The 15740-nt window shown below is 40.3% G+C and overlaps 2 protein-coding genes across 4 annotated transcripts; one reads left to right on the top strand and one right to left on the bottom strand.

Moving 5' to 3' along the window:
- The first annotated feature begins 39 nt into the window (after nucleotides 1–39).
- On the top strand, nucleotides 40–15617 carry TRMT61B (tRNA methyltransferase 61B). 2 transcript variants are annotated; one of them, XM_040059381.2, is made up of 7 exons: nucleotides 40–641; nucleotides 730–832; nucleotides 3289–3479; nucleotides 4702–4793; nucleotides 5202–5437; nucleotides 6044–6124; nucleotides 15230–15617. In XM_040059381.2, exons 1-7 carry the CDS (start codon nucleotides 111–113, stop codon nucleotides 15247–15249), a joined length of 1254 nt encoding a protein of 417 aa, XP_039915315.1. In that variant the 5' UTR covers nucleotides 40–110; the 3' UTR covers nucleotides 15250–15617. The 2 variants fall into 2 exon arrangements, with proteins under 2 accessions (XP_039915315.1, XP_039915314.1); XM_040059380.1 differs by lacking the exon at nucleotides 15230–15617 and adding an exon at nucleotides 6333–6470.
- SPDYA (speedy/RINGO cell cycle regulator family member A) lies at nucleotides 6444–13495 on the bottom strand. 2 transcript variants are annotated; one of them, XM_040059382.2, is made up of 7 exons: nucleotides 13277–13495; nucleotides 12523–12769; nucleotides 11459–11517; nucleotides 11120–11205; nucleotides 8817–8871; nucleotides 8157–8445; nucleotides 6444–6730 (listed from the first exon to the last, which is right to left on the bottom strand). In XM_040059382.2, the coding sequence occupies exons 2-7, from the start codon at nucleotides 12749–12751 to the stop codon at nucleotides 6642–6644; spliced, it is 807 nt and encodes a 268-aa protein (XP_039915316.1). In that variant the 5' UTR covers nucleotides 12752–12769; nucleotides 13277–13495; the 3' UTR covers nucleotides 6444–6641. The 2 variants fall into 2 exon arrangements, with proteins under 2 accessions (XP_039915316.1, XP_039915317.1); XM_040059383.2 differs by having other exon boundaries at nucleotides 13419–13431.
- Nucleotides 15618–15740: the final 123 nt, after the last annotated feature.

The following is a 15740-nucleotide window of genomic DNA, read 5'->3' as shown; positions in this document are numbered from 1 at the left end:
GCCGCCCGCCCCGATGACGTTGGAAGCGTCATCGGAGAGAGCGGCGCAGGCGCTCGGGGCGACGGTTGGGAACACGAGGAGCGCCCCCTTTTCCCGCCTGCGGCCGCTCCATGAGGGTCTGGCGCGCGCTGCGGCGGGTGGCCGCCTCCTCTTCCTCTTCTTTTCCTGCCGACGGGAAGCCTCGGAGGCGGGCATGGGAGACTTCGCTGTCGCCGCTGGAGCGGGTGAGGCGGCTGCTGCCGCCCGAGGAAGCGGCGGCGGTGGCGCGGTGCGCGGCGGCAGCAGCCCCGCCGCCTCAGACTCGCCCTGACGGGGAGGAGGAGGAGGAGGTGGCAGCAGCCGCTCCCTGTCAAGCGCTGGTTGAGGCGGCGGGTCCGCGTTCCGGCCCTTTCCGCGCCGGGGAGCTGGTGCTGGCGGAGATGCTGCGGAAGCGCAACACGACGCTGAAGCTGCTGTGCCGGCTGGCGGCGGAGGCGGTGCTGAGCAGCCCCGGCGGCGTCCTGCCCCACCGCGACATCATCGGACAGCTGCCCGGGCAGGTGCTGCGCTCGTCGGGCGGGGCGCGGCTGCTGCTGAGGCGGCCCTCGCTGGACGAGTACGTGCTGCTCATGCCGCGGGGACCCACCATCGCCTACCCCAAGGTACCGGCTCGTGGCTGGCAGGTCGCTGGCCGAATCTCACCTTTAATTTTTCGCGAATAGTAACGTGCCGTGTTTTTCTTGCTCGCAGGATGTAAGTGCTATATTAATGATGATTGATATCCACCCGGGAGACACCGTGTTGGAAACTGGCAGCGGCTCTGGTGCTATGAGCTTGTTTCTGTCAAGAGCAGGTGAGAACCTGGCTTTAGACAACAGGGAATTTATTTATTTCCTTATCCCAACTTGAGGGGTTTTTGCCCAGATACTTATGGTTCTCGTGGTTCTTTCTACTCAGCTTATAAAATCTTTGCTGCAGTTCATGTGTTCACATATAGTTTGTTGACTTGAAGGACAGTTACATCAGCACAGAGACTGTGAACCATTCTGACAGCTTAGAGGGCCGTAGTGTAAATGGTTACCAAAGGCCTCAAAATCACTCAGCTTGTGATCAAGACTCAGCTGGTCTTGATATGCTGGGCCCAAGTTTCAAGGTCAGCAGTTGCATCTCTGCTCCCTCTCCCTCCTTCTGCCTCCTAATGCTATTGCTGGGTTTCTTCTAATCATCTTTCTGGAATAAACTAGCATTTGGGGTTTTTTAGTTCCATTGGGAATTTGAAGCTAGCATGGGATCATCCTCAAAGTAACTGTTGCTGCTGTAGGAGGTAGAAGCTGATGAAACAGAACACCAGCGCTTCTCTTTCCATTTAGAGAGAGGGAAAGTAAGAATCATTAGCTTTCCCCATCTTGCCCTACAGGCAGACACAAAACCCAAAGAGATGGAATACCTGCTGCTTGCTAAGGCAAAAGCTACTGGCTCTTGCTAAACACAGCAGCTGATTTTTCTGCCTTGGGTATTCAGCCATTTCCTACAAGCACACCTGAACTTGCCAATTATTCCTCTCATTTTTCAGTCTTGACCAACAGTTTCTTTGTAATCACTTTAATTTAGCTGCAAATGGGCCAAGTTGACAACATCATTTGTATTACCAGGCTGTTAGCCCTGTCTGGGGGAAGAGTGCAGTTGTGTGCCAGATCAGCTCTATTTTGAGGAGTGGGAAAAAGGTATGAAATTGCATTGCTATTTTCAAACTTATTGAATTTAAATTGGCACCAAGTACAGCCAGTTTAGTTACAGCTGAACGCGCTTTGGTGCTGACACAGAAATAAATAGATTTGATATGCTGATTCCTAATGGTGGCTGCTTTTGCCAACATTAAGTATGCACCAGTGATACCCAAGAAGGAAAGCAGCTGCTGTGTGGGTAAATGCTGGAGTTCAGATCTAGTGGACACCTTACCAATGTCCGTGGAATTATTTAATTTTCAAAATTCTTGTTGATTTAACAGATTTCATTCATGCTTTAATTGTTATTAATTTTATATTTTCTTTTACATTCTTTCGTTAATCATTCCCAGAAACTACTGACATGAAACAGGATAAAGAGAGTGGTGTTTTGCCATGGCTGTAAGATCTTTGAGAACTGGAAAATACGATGTATGCAAACTTGACATACTGTAGCTTCACAGTAATGAAGTTTTGTCTAGCTGTTTCACCTTGTTCTTATTTTTAAAAAAGCAGTTTGAAAAACTAGGAAGTACTTTGAATGAGTGGGGGAAGACTGACCGACCCCCCCCCCGCCATGAAGAATTTTATTTTTCTGATGTTTCTAAACTGATAATCTGAAGGAACAAGGAGTTGGTACTGTGACTCTGCAACTGCTTCAGGTGATCAAAGGCAACATGCTGAAACCTTCCCCTTCTTACAAGCTAGTTCTGGCCTTTGTCTGATGCAGGATGAGCTGGATCAAGGAGCAACTGTTGGGGAATCCATCCCTTCTTTTACTCAGTTACCTGAATGGATTTGCAGCAGGATCACATAGGTGAGGGAGGGAGCCTGGTGATTTCAAACTGAAATGGCTTAGAAGGTCACAGAAGTGACCCGGAGCTGCTGCTTCCTGAAAGCTGCCTGCACCCACTCCAAAGTAACAAGGAGAGAGAAGTGAGTGATGGAGGCTTGAGGAATGGGAGTAATACAAATATGGAATAATAGAGCATGCACTGCTGTCTGCCTGCACAGTCTGGAAATGCTTCCTTTATGAGAAATGGTGTACACTGGACTCACGGTAAATTTCAGAATAGTAAATTTAGGCTTAATAATTTATTGCTGTTGCAGGCAGTAACAGGAAAATTACACAAACCTGGGTAAATCAAAGTACACTGGAAAACTTGTCTGTGGGGCTGAGATCAGTGAGCAGGTTTCCTTAGCCTGTGAGCACTGCTGCAGCATTCTCAGCTGGTACCTCTGGTTACTCTAGCAGAAGGATCTAGCAGGTGCCACACATGCTCCACTTGTCTTTTGCTGCAAGAGTGACTTCAGGAGAACATCTCAGGAACACCTTACGTCATCTGTGCGTTGATGGATTTCTGTCTGTAAAAGAACTAACACCACTTCTACATGTTTGTTATAAATGTAAAGAAAACATAGATTGTCACTGATTGTTTCATATGTGATAATTTCCTCAAATGGAGATGGAAGGATGTACTTACATTGCAGACTATGGTTTTTGCTTTTGCTTCCCCCCCCTGCCCCCAGGTCTTCATAACAGTAGTGTAAAGTGGTGAGTGGAGTGTCTTCTGTTTGTTTTCAGTGGGGCCCAAAGGACGTGTTCTAAGTTATGAAATCAGAGATGATCATCATAGTTTAGCTAAGAAGAATTACAGTCACTGGCGTTCTGCATGGGAAATAGGACGCGGGGATGAGTGGCCAGATAACGTGGAGTTCATTCTTAAAGACATTTCAACAGCTGCTGCAGATATGAAATCTGTAACACTCGATGCAGTGAGTGAATCCAAACAATTCCTCCATTTGATATTCATGTTTTTTCTCCATAAATGAAAACCTCTGGTGCTCAGACTCACAACAGGATTCCCATGTGTAGTGAAACATAAGAAATAACAATCCAAGTCCTCATCAGTGAAAGAAGCATTGTAAATTTTTGTCAGATACAAATGTTTTCAAGGTTTCAGTTGCAGGTTGTCAAATGAAAGAGTGATAAAGCCATACTATAGCAATATTACAGTTAATTACTGTAATTTGTCTTGTAAGCAAAGACCAAGTCACTTTCATGTATTTTTGAGAAACTGATATTTTTATGAGATACATATTTCAAGCATTAAATTTCAGAAGAATACATAACCTTAATAGATGTGTAACTATGTGACCACTTTGGTATCAGCTATACAGAATGCACAATGTAACTAAACCATAATTTGAGCATGCTGTGCCTTGCCCTCCTGTCCTGCTTCTTTGTATCCAGATTTCCTAAAAAGGAGTCATGCTGGGGAAAATAGCTCGTTGTTAACCATTCTTGCCTGTAAAGCGGACAAACTACTTATAACTATTTACTAAATGCTTTAAACAAGTAGCAATTTTTAAAATGGTGCAAGCAAAAAAATATAATACATAGCACAAAAATACAATAAATACAAAAATGTTTTTAGTTACAGTCCTGCAGGAAGGATCAGATATTGCATATCCCGTTGTTCTACAATCTGAGTAGCTTCCTAGCAGAAGATGAATAAATTGCCAAAGACAAGTTATTTTAATCTGAAACTGACAGCAAGTTAGACATTTTGACCATGATGTGCTCTTTTTTATTCATTTAAACAATATTTTTTTTCACATTTGAGAAATAGGTATTCAAATATGTTAGTAAATGTAGTTTTCCAGAAGTTTTTATTGCTGTCAGGATTATGGGGTTTAACTACTAGCAGGCGTAACTTCCTACAGATCTACTTAGTTGGTCAAATGCCATTTGCTGTTTTAATAGAAATTCATTTGGAAGTAGAGGGGACTTCATTTTGTACAAGCATACACCTCAGGTTTTGAGAGGCAGTAACAAATCTGGTTTATTATTATATACTGCTGGTGTATGCATCTCTTTTCCATAACCCTTTTTTTTCCCCTCATTGTTACACCCACAATGCAACATTGTTGTATGTTACATTGATAGGTGTACATATGTTTTCCCAGTAAACATTAATGTGTCTTTCTCTTGCAGGTAGTTCTGGATATGCTGAACCCTCAGTGTGCTCTGCCTGTTGTACACCCAAGCCTGAAACAAGGTGGGGTGTGTGCTGTGTACTTAGCAAAGTAAGTATTTATTTGTGGCACCTTTATTCAGGCATTACCTGGCCTCAGAACAAAACAAAGCATCTTCTGAAATACACATCCAACAGTAATGAAATGGTTAACAAACCTGGGGTTTTTTCCCCCATGTAACTTTCTTTGGGAGTTGCACTCAGTATAAATTACACTTGGACACATCCTTTGGCATCTATCTGGGGAATGTTCTCATTGTGGTCAGTACAGTTTGGGCTTTATGGCATCCTCAAAGTAACTGCACTGTTCTCCAGTGCAATAGTCAGGTTTGCTCCTTTACCCTAAAACTGAAGGACTCCTGTAACCTCAAAGGTAAAGAATGTGCCAAAGTCAGTAGAACTGAGATTTTGTGATTGGAGTTTTCAAAATACTACTATATGCTTTGCATTTCTTCAAAAGCATCACACAGGTTATTGACCTTTTAGACACAATTCGGAGCTGCAAGCTTCCTTTTTTGTGTGAAAGGATAATTGAGGTAACTCACAGAAGCTGGTCAGTACTCCCTGCTAAACTCAAGCATTGCAAATCAAGCCAAATGGTGGAAACTCAAGAAAATATTGAAGAACCACCTCAAAATGAATATGAAGAAATCCATATTCAGGATCAAGCAGTTCTTAAAGAAAGCAAATACAATGGTAAGAACTTTACTGCTGATGAAATACCCTATTACTGCACTTTCATAATCCAGTAGGAAGAGGCAGTGTTTCTTCTTAGGTCAGCTGAGAATAGGCAAGGTTTTGGACAGCCTAGACCTTGTCAGGTTTAAAAAAAGACTATTAATTGTTAATTAAGTTTTAATATCCCATTAAAAGTCTGGGCTAAATAGAAAATAAATTTCAATCTGCAGTAAAGAATGACTGCCCTTCTACTGCTGTTGTCAAATGTTTCGTTTTTAAGAAAATTCAGTTCTTTATACTCATCCCTTAGCTGCTTTAGAGGACTCTGATGGCCTTAAGGATTTCTTAGGAGAAAGGGTGGCCAGTGGGCTCTGTTTTAAAATTATGCTGTTCTGGCAAATCCAAAAATGCTGCCATATATATATATTTATATGACAGATATAAAAAAAAATGCAGTAAAGATCTGCAGAAATCAAAGAGTTCTGACTATACTGATAGGTGACAACAAAAAAAAGAAAATACGTCAGGGAAAAATATTACGTACGCATTATCTACTCTAGTTTGCATGTAGGTCTTAAACTTGTGGGAACAAAATAAAAAAAAAAAAAAATGTCCTTCTCACAGAATCACTCAGTGCTGCTGCTGAAACAAACCGCTCCATGCCTTACATTGCCCGACCATCCCACTGGCAGGAAGCTCATTCAGGTAAGACACCTGGAAAAAGTTTATCTTAAATGTTTAGCAGTATTTTTATTTCAAAGAAACCTTTTTTTTTTTTTTTCCTTTTTTTCTTCTTTTTTTTTTTGTACTAGTATTTGGTATGTTCCTATATCATGAAACCATAAAATTTACAATAGTAAAATAATCACTGTATATTGAAATACTAAAGTAGTAACTTCTGTTTTTTAATTAGCATTCCTTACCAAGCTGAGAAAGTTTCGACCGCTGCTTTCTTGATGCTGCTGCCGCCTCCTTAGCTGCTACTTTGAATATTGTATCAGAATTAAATAAAACATAACAAAGTAGATACTACATTTTGCAAGTTGTGTAACTTTTAAGTAATGACTGCTCTGATTTCTACCTCACATCAAGTTTGAAACACCAACTGTTATCCCGCTATGTAAAGGTAAAAATTTGAAGTGAATCGTCACATTTGGTGTTGTGATGCAGCCCAGATTGTCCTGCAAACCCCAGTATCTGCTTCTGTCTTATCAGATGCATTTCATTCTCCATTGCTTGTAAACCAGTCCATGGATTTATCTTGATTCAGGGTGCTACATGGTTGCCTTTTACTGGATAGGCTCTGGCAGTCTACCACAAATAAAAGAGAAAAAAATTTTAGTAAGAAAAGAAGGAATCAAAGGCTGCCCTTTGAAAGGAATACTTTGCTGGCTTCCAACTGGTGATTATAGGTTTCTTTACAAAGTTCATAAAGCATAACTTTAGGAGATACTAAAATTCACTGAATGTGTTCACATGATAAAGCCGTTCTTATTTCAAAATCAAAACAGTTGTTGATAGCCACAACTATGGTTTCCTTCCAGCACTCATGCTGTAAGTTGCCTGGTTATTTGTGAACTTAGCTTCACATAAAGTGTACTCAAATAGTTGAAGGAAACTGTTTTTTCTGACCCTTGTCAGAGATGAGAAGTAAAATCTTTCATGTAAAACCAGACTTAAAATTAAGTCATTTTGAGTCTCACTTGAGGAAGTGGTGATGTTTAACACATTAAATTAAGTTATGTTTTGTAAACACCTGCCTTGCTTTGTATCTCAGGAAATACTCAAATGCCAATTTTTTCAAAGTTAAGGGATCTCTTGAGAATCACATTTGTACTAAAGCTGTCAAAAAACAGTAACAATCTTACTGAAGCAGTGAAAATTTGGGTATTAGTGAGAACATATGCAAATAAAATATACAGAGCTATAAAAAACTACCTTTGTAATCGGTAAGTATACTAGGAACTCTGCACTGGTTAAGTGCATGAGAATATCTTTGCAGGGCTGAGGCCTTATCCAGATGCACCAGGAAGTTTACATTTCAAGTGTGTTTCACTTTTAATAATATATTTAACAATGGGTTTGCCCCACAACTGCTGTATGTAATGAAGGCCCCTAATGCAAAGGCTGAGGATGCTATTGGGAGTAGATTGATGGGCAGAGATTCAATTACATAAACAATTTTCACATAAACTCATTTTCTACTTATATGCCAGTATTAAAACTTGTATAAATTGTCTTGTACAAATTGTCTGTCAACAAATGAGATACACTTAGAGGAAAATGGGAATTGTGATTTAACCTATGTCCAAACTGATACCACAACTGAACATCCTGCCATTTCTCAAAACATGCTCTCAGCAAGAGCACTTAAACTCACTTTATACACACAAGTATTTTTATTTTTCCAGCCAATCATAAGTGTTTAAAATAGGACTCTCAGTTTCATTTATAATGCAAGAATAGTAATAAATGCCTAAATAGACTGGAGTGCAAGCCAACATCTAAGGTAGTAGATGAAAGTAATATGAAGAGAGTTAGTGTAAAGCAATTGGTACTTCCAGGAAGTCAAGATACAATATATGAAAATGAATCTATGAGGGTAAAAGCACAGTTCTGCCAAGGTAACTGCATGTGTAACATGGAGGGACAGAGCAGTCCCTGCAGCACTCTGAAAGGTAAATATGGCCCCAGTTGCCTAAACTAATGGAAAGTTCTTCACAATATTAAACCATACCTTGGGCTTTATAAGAAGGAGAGTCGATGAGCATTTTTTCAGTTGAAAAGGTGTTCTTTGATTTCTGGGATGAATGCAGCTCTATCATCTCCAAAGTGTCAGTAGATGAGGAGGAAGATGATAATCCGAGTCGTACAAATCTGCCTTTCTTACCGCAGAGCAGGCAGTCTGTAGGAGTAGCACTGGGTCCTCGGGGCAGCTGAGCTTCATCGTAATTCCTCAGAGCTCCACTGTGGTGCACAGAGCGCTCTCGCTGCCAGATGTAATGTGTTGGAGCAATGGCCATCACCTATGGAACAGCCATGGGATCAGGAAGAGTAAAAATAATGGGAAAACATATGGCTGAAAACAAGAGATCCAGTTAGTGTATGGCAGGAACTAACGCAGCTGAAATGGGCATCCTCTCTTAGCTGTCTCCTACTGTCTCACTGGAAAGTTTGCTCCTTTCGGCAGGAGCGAGTAATCCCGATACCAGTCAGGTGTGGAAACATCCCCGCTTCCAGCCCTGGGTATTCACATGAGTCATCACAAACACCAGCTCATGCTCGGGCTGTTGGACACAAGATGCTGTCTGTGGCCAGCTGCTAAACTGAGTGTTCACCATCGCTAACGACGGTGGGAAGCTGAGAGGGTACACAAGGAAGAGCATCCTGCACTTGCCTTGTTCTTCTGTGCTTTTCCCATAGCATGTAATCCCGTCCCCAGAAATGGGCCTCTAGAATAAAAGAGATTTTCTTTTCCACCATCTGGAAGTAAACATTATGTACTTAGAGCATGACAAGCGTTTTTCCAGATACACACTTCACCTGAAAAGTGAGGAATATATTTTTTTCCTTGTAAATTGTAAAGCACACATAATTATTTCTAATGGATGAAGTGAAACAAATGAAGGTAGATTTTAAATTAAAAATATTTGCATGAAGCAGATTCTAGCCAATAGAAACTTCACTTTTAACAGTAGTGCAATATAAAATATTCTAGTTTACTTTAAAAACACAATTTCAGACAATGTATTTTAAATGGAGAAGGGAAAAATATCATGGAGGGTAACTGGACCATTACATTTTAGCAGCATCTTTACTTTCCCAGGGATTGTCTGTTTACTTTAGGGAAGAAACTGTACAGAGTTAAATTGCTAGCTGGTGTTAATTGTTGTGATTTCAGCATCTACAATATGAAATCTCCCTCCCTACCTCTTCACAGCAGCGTCTGCTTACAATAGCCCTGTAGTCAATTCTACTCCACAGTTGATCTCTTAACTTTAAGAAATCAGGGAAGAGCTTTCTCCAGGCTTTGCCCAAAGCCCATGGGAAAATGTCATACTTTGCTTCTTCATTGTCTTCTTCAACTGTGTTTGCCAGATACCTTCAAATATATATGTTTATGTTTGTAAACATGGTTCAGTCTTAAACCACTATATTAGAATGATTTCTAACTTAAAACAACAGGTATATTGCAGTGGTTCTTTTTTCTAGTATTGTGAGGAAAAAACACTAATAAAGTACAGCCTTCTCTCTGAAGTACAGTATTTTCTTAATTAATTCCATATGCAGTCTTTGGGTAAAAAACCCCCAAGCTTTTATAAAAATTGTTTTACCCTGGAGTTTCCTAAATTAGTAGATCAGCAAGAACTAATACATCCTGACATCTTTCTCCAAGCTGGCAAGAAACCCTTGAACTAAAATGAACAGTTTCTGATTGATTCTTTAAATTCTTTAAATTAGGCTTAAAACTATCCTGTGAAATCTTAAAATTTACATTTTTTTACTTTATGGGTTTTAGGTTATTCTTGGAAAATTACATTGCTCATATTAAATTACAAACAAAACAACTAAATACAGGTCTACCTTCAGTTATAAGTGAAAAACCTAAATGATGTTTTTTAATGTCTCTGTTCTTCCCTTTGTTCACTATCTGTTACTTTTAGTTTTGGATTGTCTTCTCAGACAACAGGAAAATGTTTACTTCCTCTGGATCCACCTGATACTAAACTCCTGTAAATCACACTTGAAAAAATTAAGACTTTTAGTCTCCTCCCCAATTTTCTCACTTGCTCCTGACCCTAGTATTCCCTCTAGTCTCACTCTCACCAGACCATTTGTCCCCTTCTAATCCTTTCACTGTTCTGACCCAGCTTTTCCCCCTTCAGTGGAGTCAGAGGGCTCCCAGTCACAGTTCCAGTGACAGTGGAAGGAACAGCCACCTCTGCCCCTGCGTTAGTGTGCAAATCAGAGCATCTGAGAAGTGTTGTTGCCGAAAAAGATGACCTGAGCGCTATAACAGTGAAAGAAAATGCAGAAGCCTCTGAAGGTATAGCCAAATACAGAGGGTTATGTAGGACTGTCAAAGATGGACTACTGATTCCACCACTGTTTCAAAGTATAGGCATTTTACTTGTTAAAAAAAGTTCTCAGAAATCCCCTAGCAATGTTTTTACAGTTGATTTAAATCATGTTGACAGAAACTTAAATAACAAGTTACTCCTGAGATGCCCATCATGGTGAAATGTTTTGATACAAATGCCTTAAAGGCTGGCAAAGATATGAAATAGGGTTTTATATGAGCACCTGTGAGCCACGTGTATGTTGTTGTGTATTGTCCTGCATATATTTCTTGTAATGCTTTAAAAAGCTCCCAGATTCAGTTTGGTTGGCGGAATGCCACAGTGTGTATCGTTACACCAATGCAAGCAACCCCTGTCTCCTGCTCAAGCTTGTTCCATACAGGAAGAATGGTGAATTTGCACTATTTATGTATAGTATGTAGATTATCATAGAACCACATAATGGTTTGGGTTGGAAGGGACTTTAAAGACCACTTAGTTCCAGCCCCCTGCCATCCCCTAGGTCAGGCTGTTTATATACTGCCTCAAGGAAGTCTCATCACATATTATAATTATCAGTGTCATAAAGAAATAATGCAAAGTTTATCCTAATAAAAACAGATACTTTTAAAGTACTTACAGAGCCACAAAGAAATTGATTCTGGTATGCTCACTTGGAGTGAAGTTAGCTCTCTTGAAATAAACGAAGGTCATTGCCAAGAGATACTGTTTTAAAATGTAAAATGAAATATCAATGTGTTATTTAGGTATAGTATTTCCCAAACCAATTCACACGTCTTGCACCAAGATATTTTTATCATTTTCAACAATGAGGAAAACATGAATTAAGTTTCTTGAAACTTCCACGTGAAACCAGTAGAAAAAGATGATGTTCTGTATTTGCATGAAAGTATCAAGTAATTAAGGGCAGATTTCTCACTCCATGTATGTTTATTAACTAAGAAGGAAATACACTTACTTTGTCTGCAATTTCGCAGCAACAGTCCATCCAAAGAAAGTCTTGAATTAGATCATCATCTGTAACAAGAGAAAGCTGTAGCATTTCAAACACCAAAACTGTTTGTGTTAGAAGGTATTTATAAATAAGTAACAGATAGTCTTTCATTAAACCGAATAAAAGAAAATAAGCTAGACCCACCAGTAGGGAACAGAGAAATTGAGGGTGTAGGAGAGGTCAGGTGTGAAAAAGCTTACATGACAAAAGAAAACAAACTCTGCCAGAAAGGCAAGGTGGAAAATCTGGTGACTGCATTTCATCCATTCTCAGTAACAGCAGGTAAAAGTGAAAAATTAACAGTATTTTTTTCTATTTGCATAATTTCTTCCTGCATTACATGCTTACAGTTGATAGCACACCATTATTTCAGAGGAACTACAAGCTGCTGAAATCCTGCACCTTGATCACCTGACAGCCTTTATAGGGTAATACTTGCCTTTTTTCGGTCAGTGCTTCATTGTCCATGGCCATGTACTATAATTACCATGAACTCTCTCATTCACTTCTGTATTTAAGGGTCAAATAAAAACCAGCTGTAGTCTTCCACTATTACTTAATGTCTTTGCTAAATTAAATAAATATAGAACTTTATATGAAAGAGACACAAATAAAGAGATGCTCCAACCCCTTAGATCAACTTCCCATTCCACTCCTCCCTCCAGAAGTTTATTCCCACAGTAAATAACATGTTTAAGAGACAAGGAGTCCTTTTTTAAGCCTTGTGTAAAACAAGATGCACATTGCTTTACATGTATTTGTTGAAACGTAAGAGAAAATAGGAAGGAAAATTATCATAAAATAAAAAGTAGCAAACCATCTTGGTTTCATTTGTATTTTAAAAAGATACTTTTCATCAGTTTGGTAGTCCTTGTATTTTAAACTTAAGTATTAAATATTTAAATACCAAAATATAACAACAAAATGTTTTGATAAAGAATTGCCATTAGTTTCAATATAAAAAGCACTTTCAAAATTACTGAGCTTCTGTTCAGTCAATTCATTCATATCTCACATTATTAACCTACCAAATAATTTAAAGAAAGCTGTCATTTCCTGACGTTGAATAACTAGACATGGTCCCTTTGAACATTTATATTTCTGACTAGGAACCCCTTTTTCACAATTTTCTTGATGGTCTTTGAAAGCAGGTCGCTTTAGTCTAGTAAGTTTTTTTTGATGATGTGATCTGGATGCACTCGATTTTACATGAACAGTAACAGTGGGAGGTGTCTGACACACCTGATTGTGTTTCATTTCGTTAAGCAAAGGTTCCTGTTAAAGAAATAAGAAGAAATTAACTACAAAAAATAGTCCGTTTCAGCACTAGTACATTTCTTTTGTTCACCTGAAATGTTTCAGTAGAGCTTGTATTGTCAGATGGAGAATTAATTTTATCAGTACTGCTTATCTAAGTCTTGTGCCCTAAGACAGCCACGTAGAGTTCTTTGATTTACCTCTTTCTTCCCCAGTAGAAAGAACCTTCAATTTTGCTTTTTCTAGCCAACTTTGTTAAATGGGAAAAGAGCCTTTCCAGGAAAAGTTGCTGTTTGTCGGGTCCTTGTAGCTCCACACACTTCGTTAGATCTACCAAAAAAATTGTGTTCTTCCCCTCCAATTTGTGATTGTCTTTTTAAAAAAGTAGTAAATAGAATTAACGCAGCAGAACTGCGACTGAGCCATGGAACATTAAAATAAAATCTTGAGCTCCTAATTGCCGTTGGGAATTAAACTTATCCCTCACGCTGAACATACCCTGAAGGCACAACCAAGGAAACGTACCTGGGGTGTTTGTATCCGCAAAATACAAGGGGATACCAAATGGAGAGTGAGGAAGGGTATTTTTTGGCGGAATTAAATGTATTTATGCTTTCAGTAGCTCTCTCGGCAGTGAGCTGTTGGAGGCTGGCTCACAGCAGCCTACCTGGTTCCCAGCTCCTGGCTGGCTGCCGCATGAACACGAAAGCCCCTGAGGCGAGGCTGCGATTTTGGCTCACAACGCAAAAGCCCAAAGCCGCCCGCCCCTCCCCGCCTACCCTCAGCGGCCTCCCCCTCATGTCGCCGCACCTCGAGTGGCGCCTCTCGTAGCCAATCAGCGTACGCGGGGTAGCCGTTCTACCCAATCGAGCGGCAGGGCGCTCTCTCCTCCCGCCCCTCCTGTTGCCGCCCGGGGCGCGGCAGCCAATGGGAGCGGGGCACGGCGCGCGCCGGGAATGGCGGTGCCGCCTCCTGCCCCTGTCCGCCCCACGAGCCAGTCGCAGGCCTGCCCTGGGTCTCTCAGCTGCCTCCTTCCTTGGCTCTTTACGAGGAGATGTAGCGACAGGATAAGGGGCAACGGATCCAACTTGGCAGTAGGCTTAGGTTAGATATTAGGCAAAAAATCTTTTCTGTGAGAGTGGTGACAAGGTATAGGTTGCCCAGAGAATCTGTGGATGCCCCATCCCTGGAAGTGTTCAAGGCCAGGCTGGATGGGGCTCTGGGCAACCTGCTCTAGTGGGAGGTGTCCCACCCTGCCCATGGTCAGGGATTGGAACGAGGTATCTTTAAGGTCCTTTCAAACCCAAACCGTTCTATGACTAAAACACCTTCCCAGGATGATAAACATCTCCCCCGGAAACATTAGACACAAAGGAGAAGGGATACCTGACTCTTAAGATTATTAAAATAGAAGTACAGGATACCCTGCTGCTACCCTTCCACAGAGGCAATTAATACAGGTAGTATGCAATTAATCTAAGGCAGTTATTGAAATGTAACAAGAAGAATGGAAAAAAAAATCTCTTTGCTAATAAGATTCAGTGTGAAATCTTACTATTGCCTTTTCTTATTAGAGCTAAAGATTTATCCTAGGAAGATGACATACATCCATTTTTTATTGTTTCCCCCTGTGCAGGCCAATTAATTTGTAACTGGCCTCATTTGTTATGGTAATGAGAAAAGAGGCCTCTTTACACCTCCCTCACCTTCCATTAATAATTTGCTAAATTATTTATCTGCTCTGAGTTAGTGAGCATATTCAGCCAAGTTTCTGATCAGGGATAGAGATAAAAAACATACCTAGTGGTAAATGTACCAACTAAGAACATCTCTGTATGGAACAGGCTGAAATCAGGAAACTTGGCAGTAGGGTGGAGATAATACCAAATACATAAGCAGGGCAAAAGTCTGTTTATTTGATGTTCTCTCTTCTTGGACACATATTCACAGTGAGTTATCTTGAATTAATTGTTCCCTCTCTCTCTCTTTTTTTTTTTTTTTAATATTACTTTTCATCTGAAGAATTCAAAGTACTCATCAATTAACTACTGTTCATGTAATAACTGTGAAAAACAGGGGAAGGGCAGGTTACAGAAACTTCCACATAATCATCTAAATCTTTAAGAACAGTGACATCCATACTTCCTTATTCTTTGCACCTTTACATCAGCAAAAAGTGACTTACAAAGTCAATCTTCATCCACAGATAAAGAACTTCCTGTAGGTCTCCCACTTTCAAAATTATTTTGGGGCTGGTGGTTCTGCAATTAAATATTAACAGATTTCTTTTTTCCCAAAAAAATCTGTCACAATCAAATTACTGAACACTCTTCTACCAGTGTTCTGTTCCCAGCTTGCCAGGACTCAGGTCTCTGCCCTGATTCCCATTGCACAACATTGGATCAGACCGTTGAGGAGACTGAATTTGTGAGAGAGAGCTGTGAGAATGTCTGGAACTCCACCTATCTTTCATTGCAGGACTCTGCAGCCTGAGGTAGGACTTAGATGGGGATGACTCAAGGATTTCACTTGGAAGCATTATGGAATAACATCAACATGGAAAGGCTGATCCCTGAGCCCAGTGACAATAGGGAAACAACTTTACCTTACTCTAAGTCCCCTGCATGGGAGAATGGAATTTACTAGTTCCCAATTTTGCTTTTTGTTAGCTACAATATTCAGAAGGTTATTGAACAATTCATCCAAGAATAAGAAGGGGAAGAATGTAGCTGTTGGACTTCCATGTCTCTTTCTGGACATCAGGGAGCGCTGTTTCACCACCAGCGATTTGAACCGAGACAAGGCAGCTTTGGTCCAGCGTAATACACGGGCATTCATGTTGTACCTGTTTCCTAACCCTTCCTGTAGGTGGTCATTAAATCAGTTTAGCCACTCTTCATCTCTACATGTAATCGCAGTTTGAAATTACATTTTTAATATATAAATCTATAAATAATTATATGTGGATATAAATATGTGTGTGTGTATA

The sequence above is a fragment of the Hirundo rustica genome, chromosome 3 (genome assembly GCF_015227805.2).
Source record: "Hirundo rustica isolate bHirRus1 chromosome 3, bHirRus1.pri.v3, whole genome shotgun sequence".
In the NCBI taxonomy this organism is placed as follows: domain Eukaryota; kingdom Metazoa; phylum Chordata; class Aves; order Passeriformes; family Hirundinidae; genus Hirundo; species Hirundo rustica.
The sequence above is the reverse complement of the archived record's forward strand: the minus strand, read 5'-3'. Positions and strand labels throughout refer to the sequence as shown.

What these genes read in the sequence shown, in the direction of transcription:
- TRMT61B (XM_040059380.1), top strand. Translation starts at nt 111, where the DNA reads ATGAGGGTCTGGCGCGCGCTGCGGCGGGTGGCCGCCTCCTCTTCCTCT. An exon ending in CCACCATCGCCTACCCCAAG is followed by an intron (nt 642 to 729) that starts GTACCGGCTCGT and finishes TCTTGCTCGCAG; the next exon opens with GATGTAAGTGCTATATTAAT. An exon ending in AATCTGTAACACTCGATGCA is followed by an intron (nt 3,480 to 4,701) that starts GTGAGTGAATCC and finishes TTTCTCTTGCAG; the next exon opens with GTAGTTCTGGATATGCTGAA.
- SPDYA (XM_040059382.2), bottom strand. Translation starts at nt 12,751, where the DNA reads ATGAAACACAATCAGGTGTGTCAGACACCTCCCACTGTTACTGTTCAT. An exon ending in GAAAAGCACAGAAGAACAAG is followed by an intron (nt 8,446 to 8,816) that starts GCAAGTGCAGGA and finishes GCTGTTCCATAG; the next exon opens with GTGATGGCCATTGCTCCAAC. An exon ending in TCCTTCTTATAAAGCCCAAG is followed by an intron (nt 6,731 to 8,156) that starts GTATGGTTTAAT and finishes TATTTGTGGTAG; the next exon opens with ACTGCCAGAGCCTATCCAGT.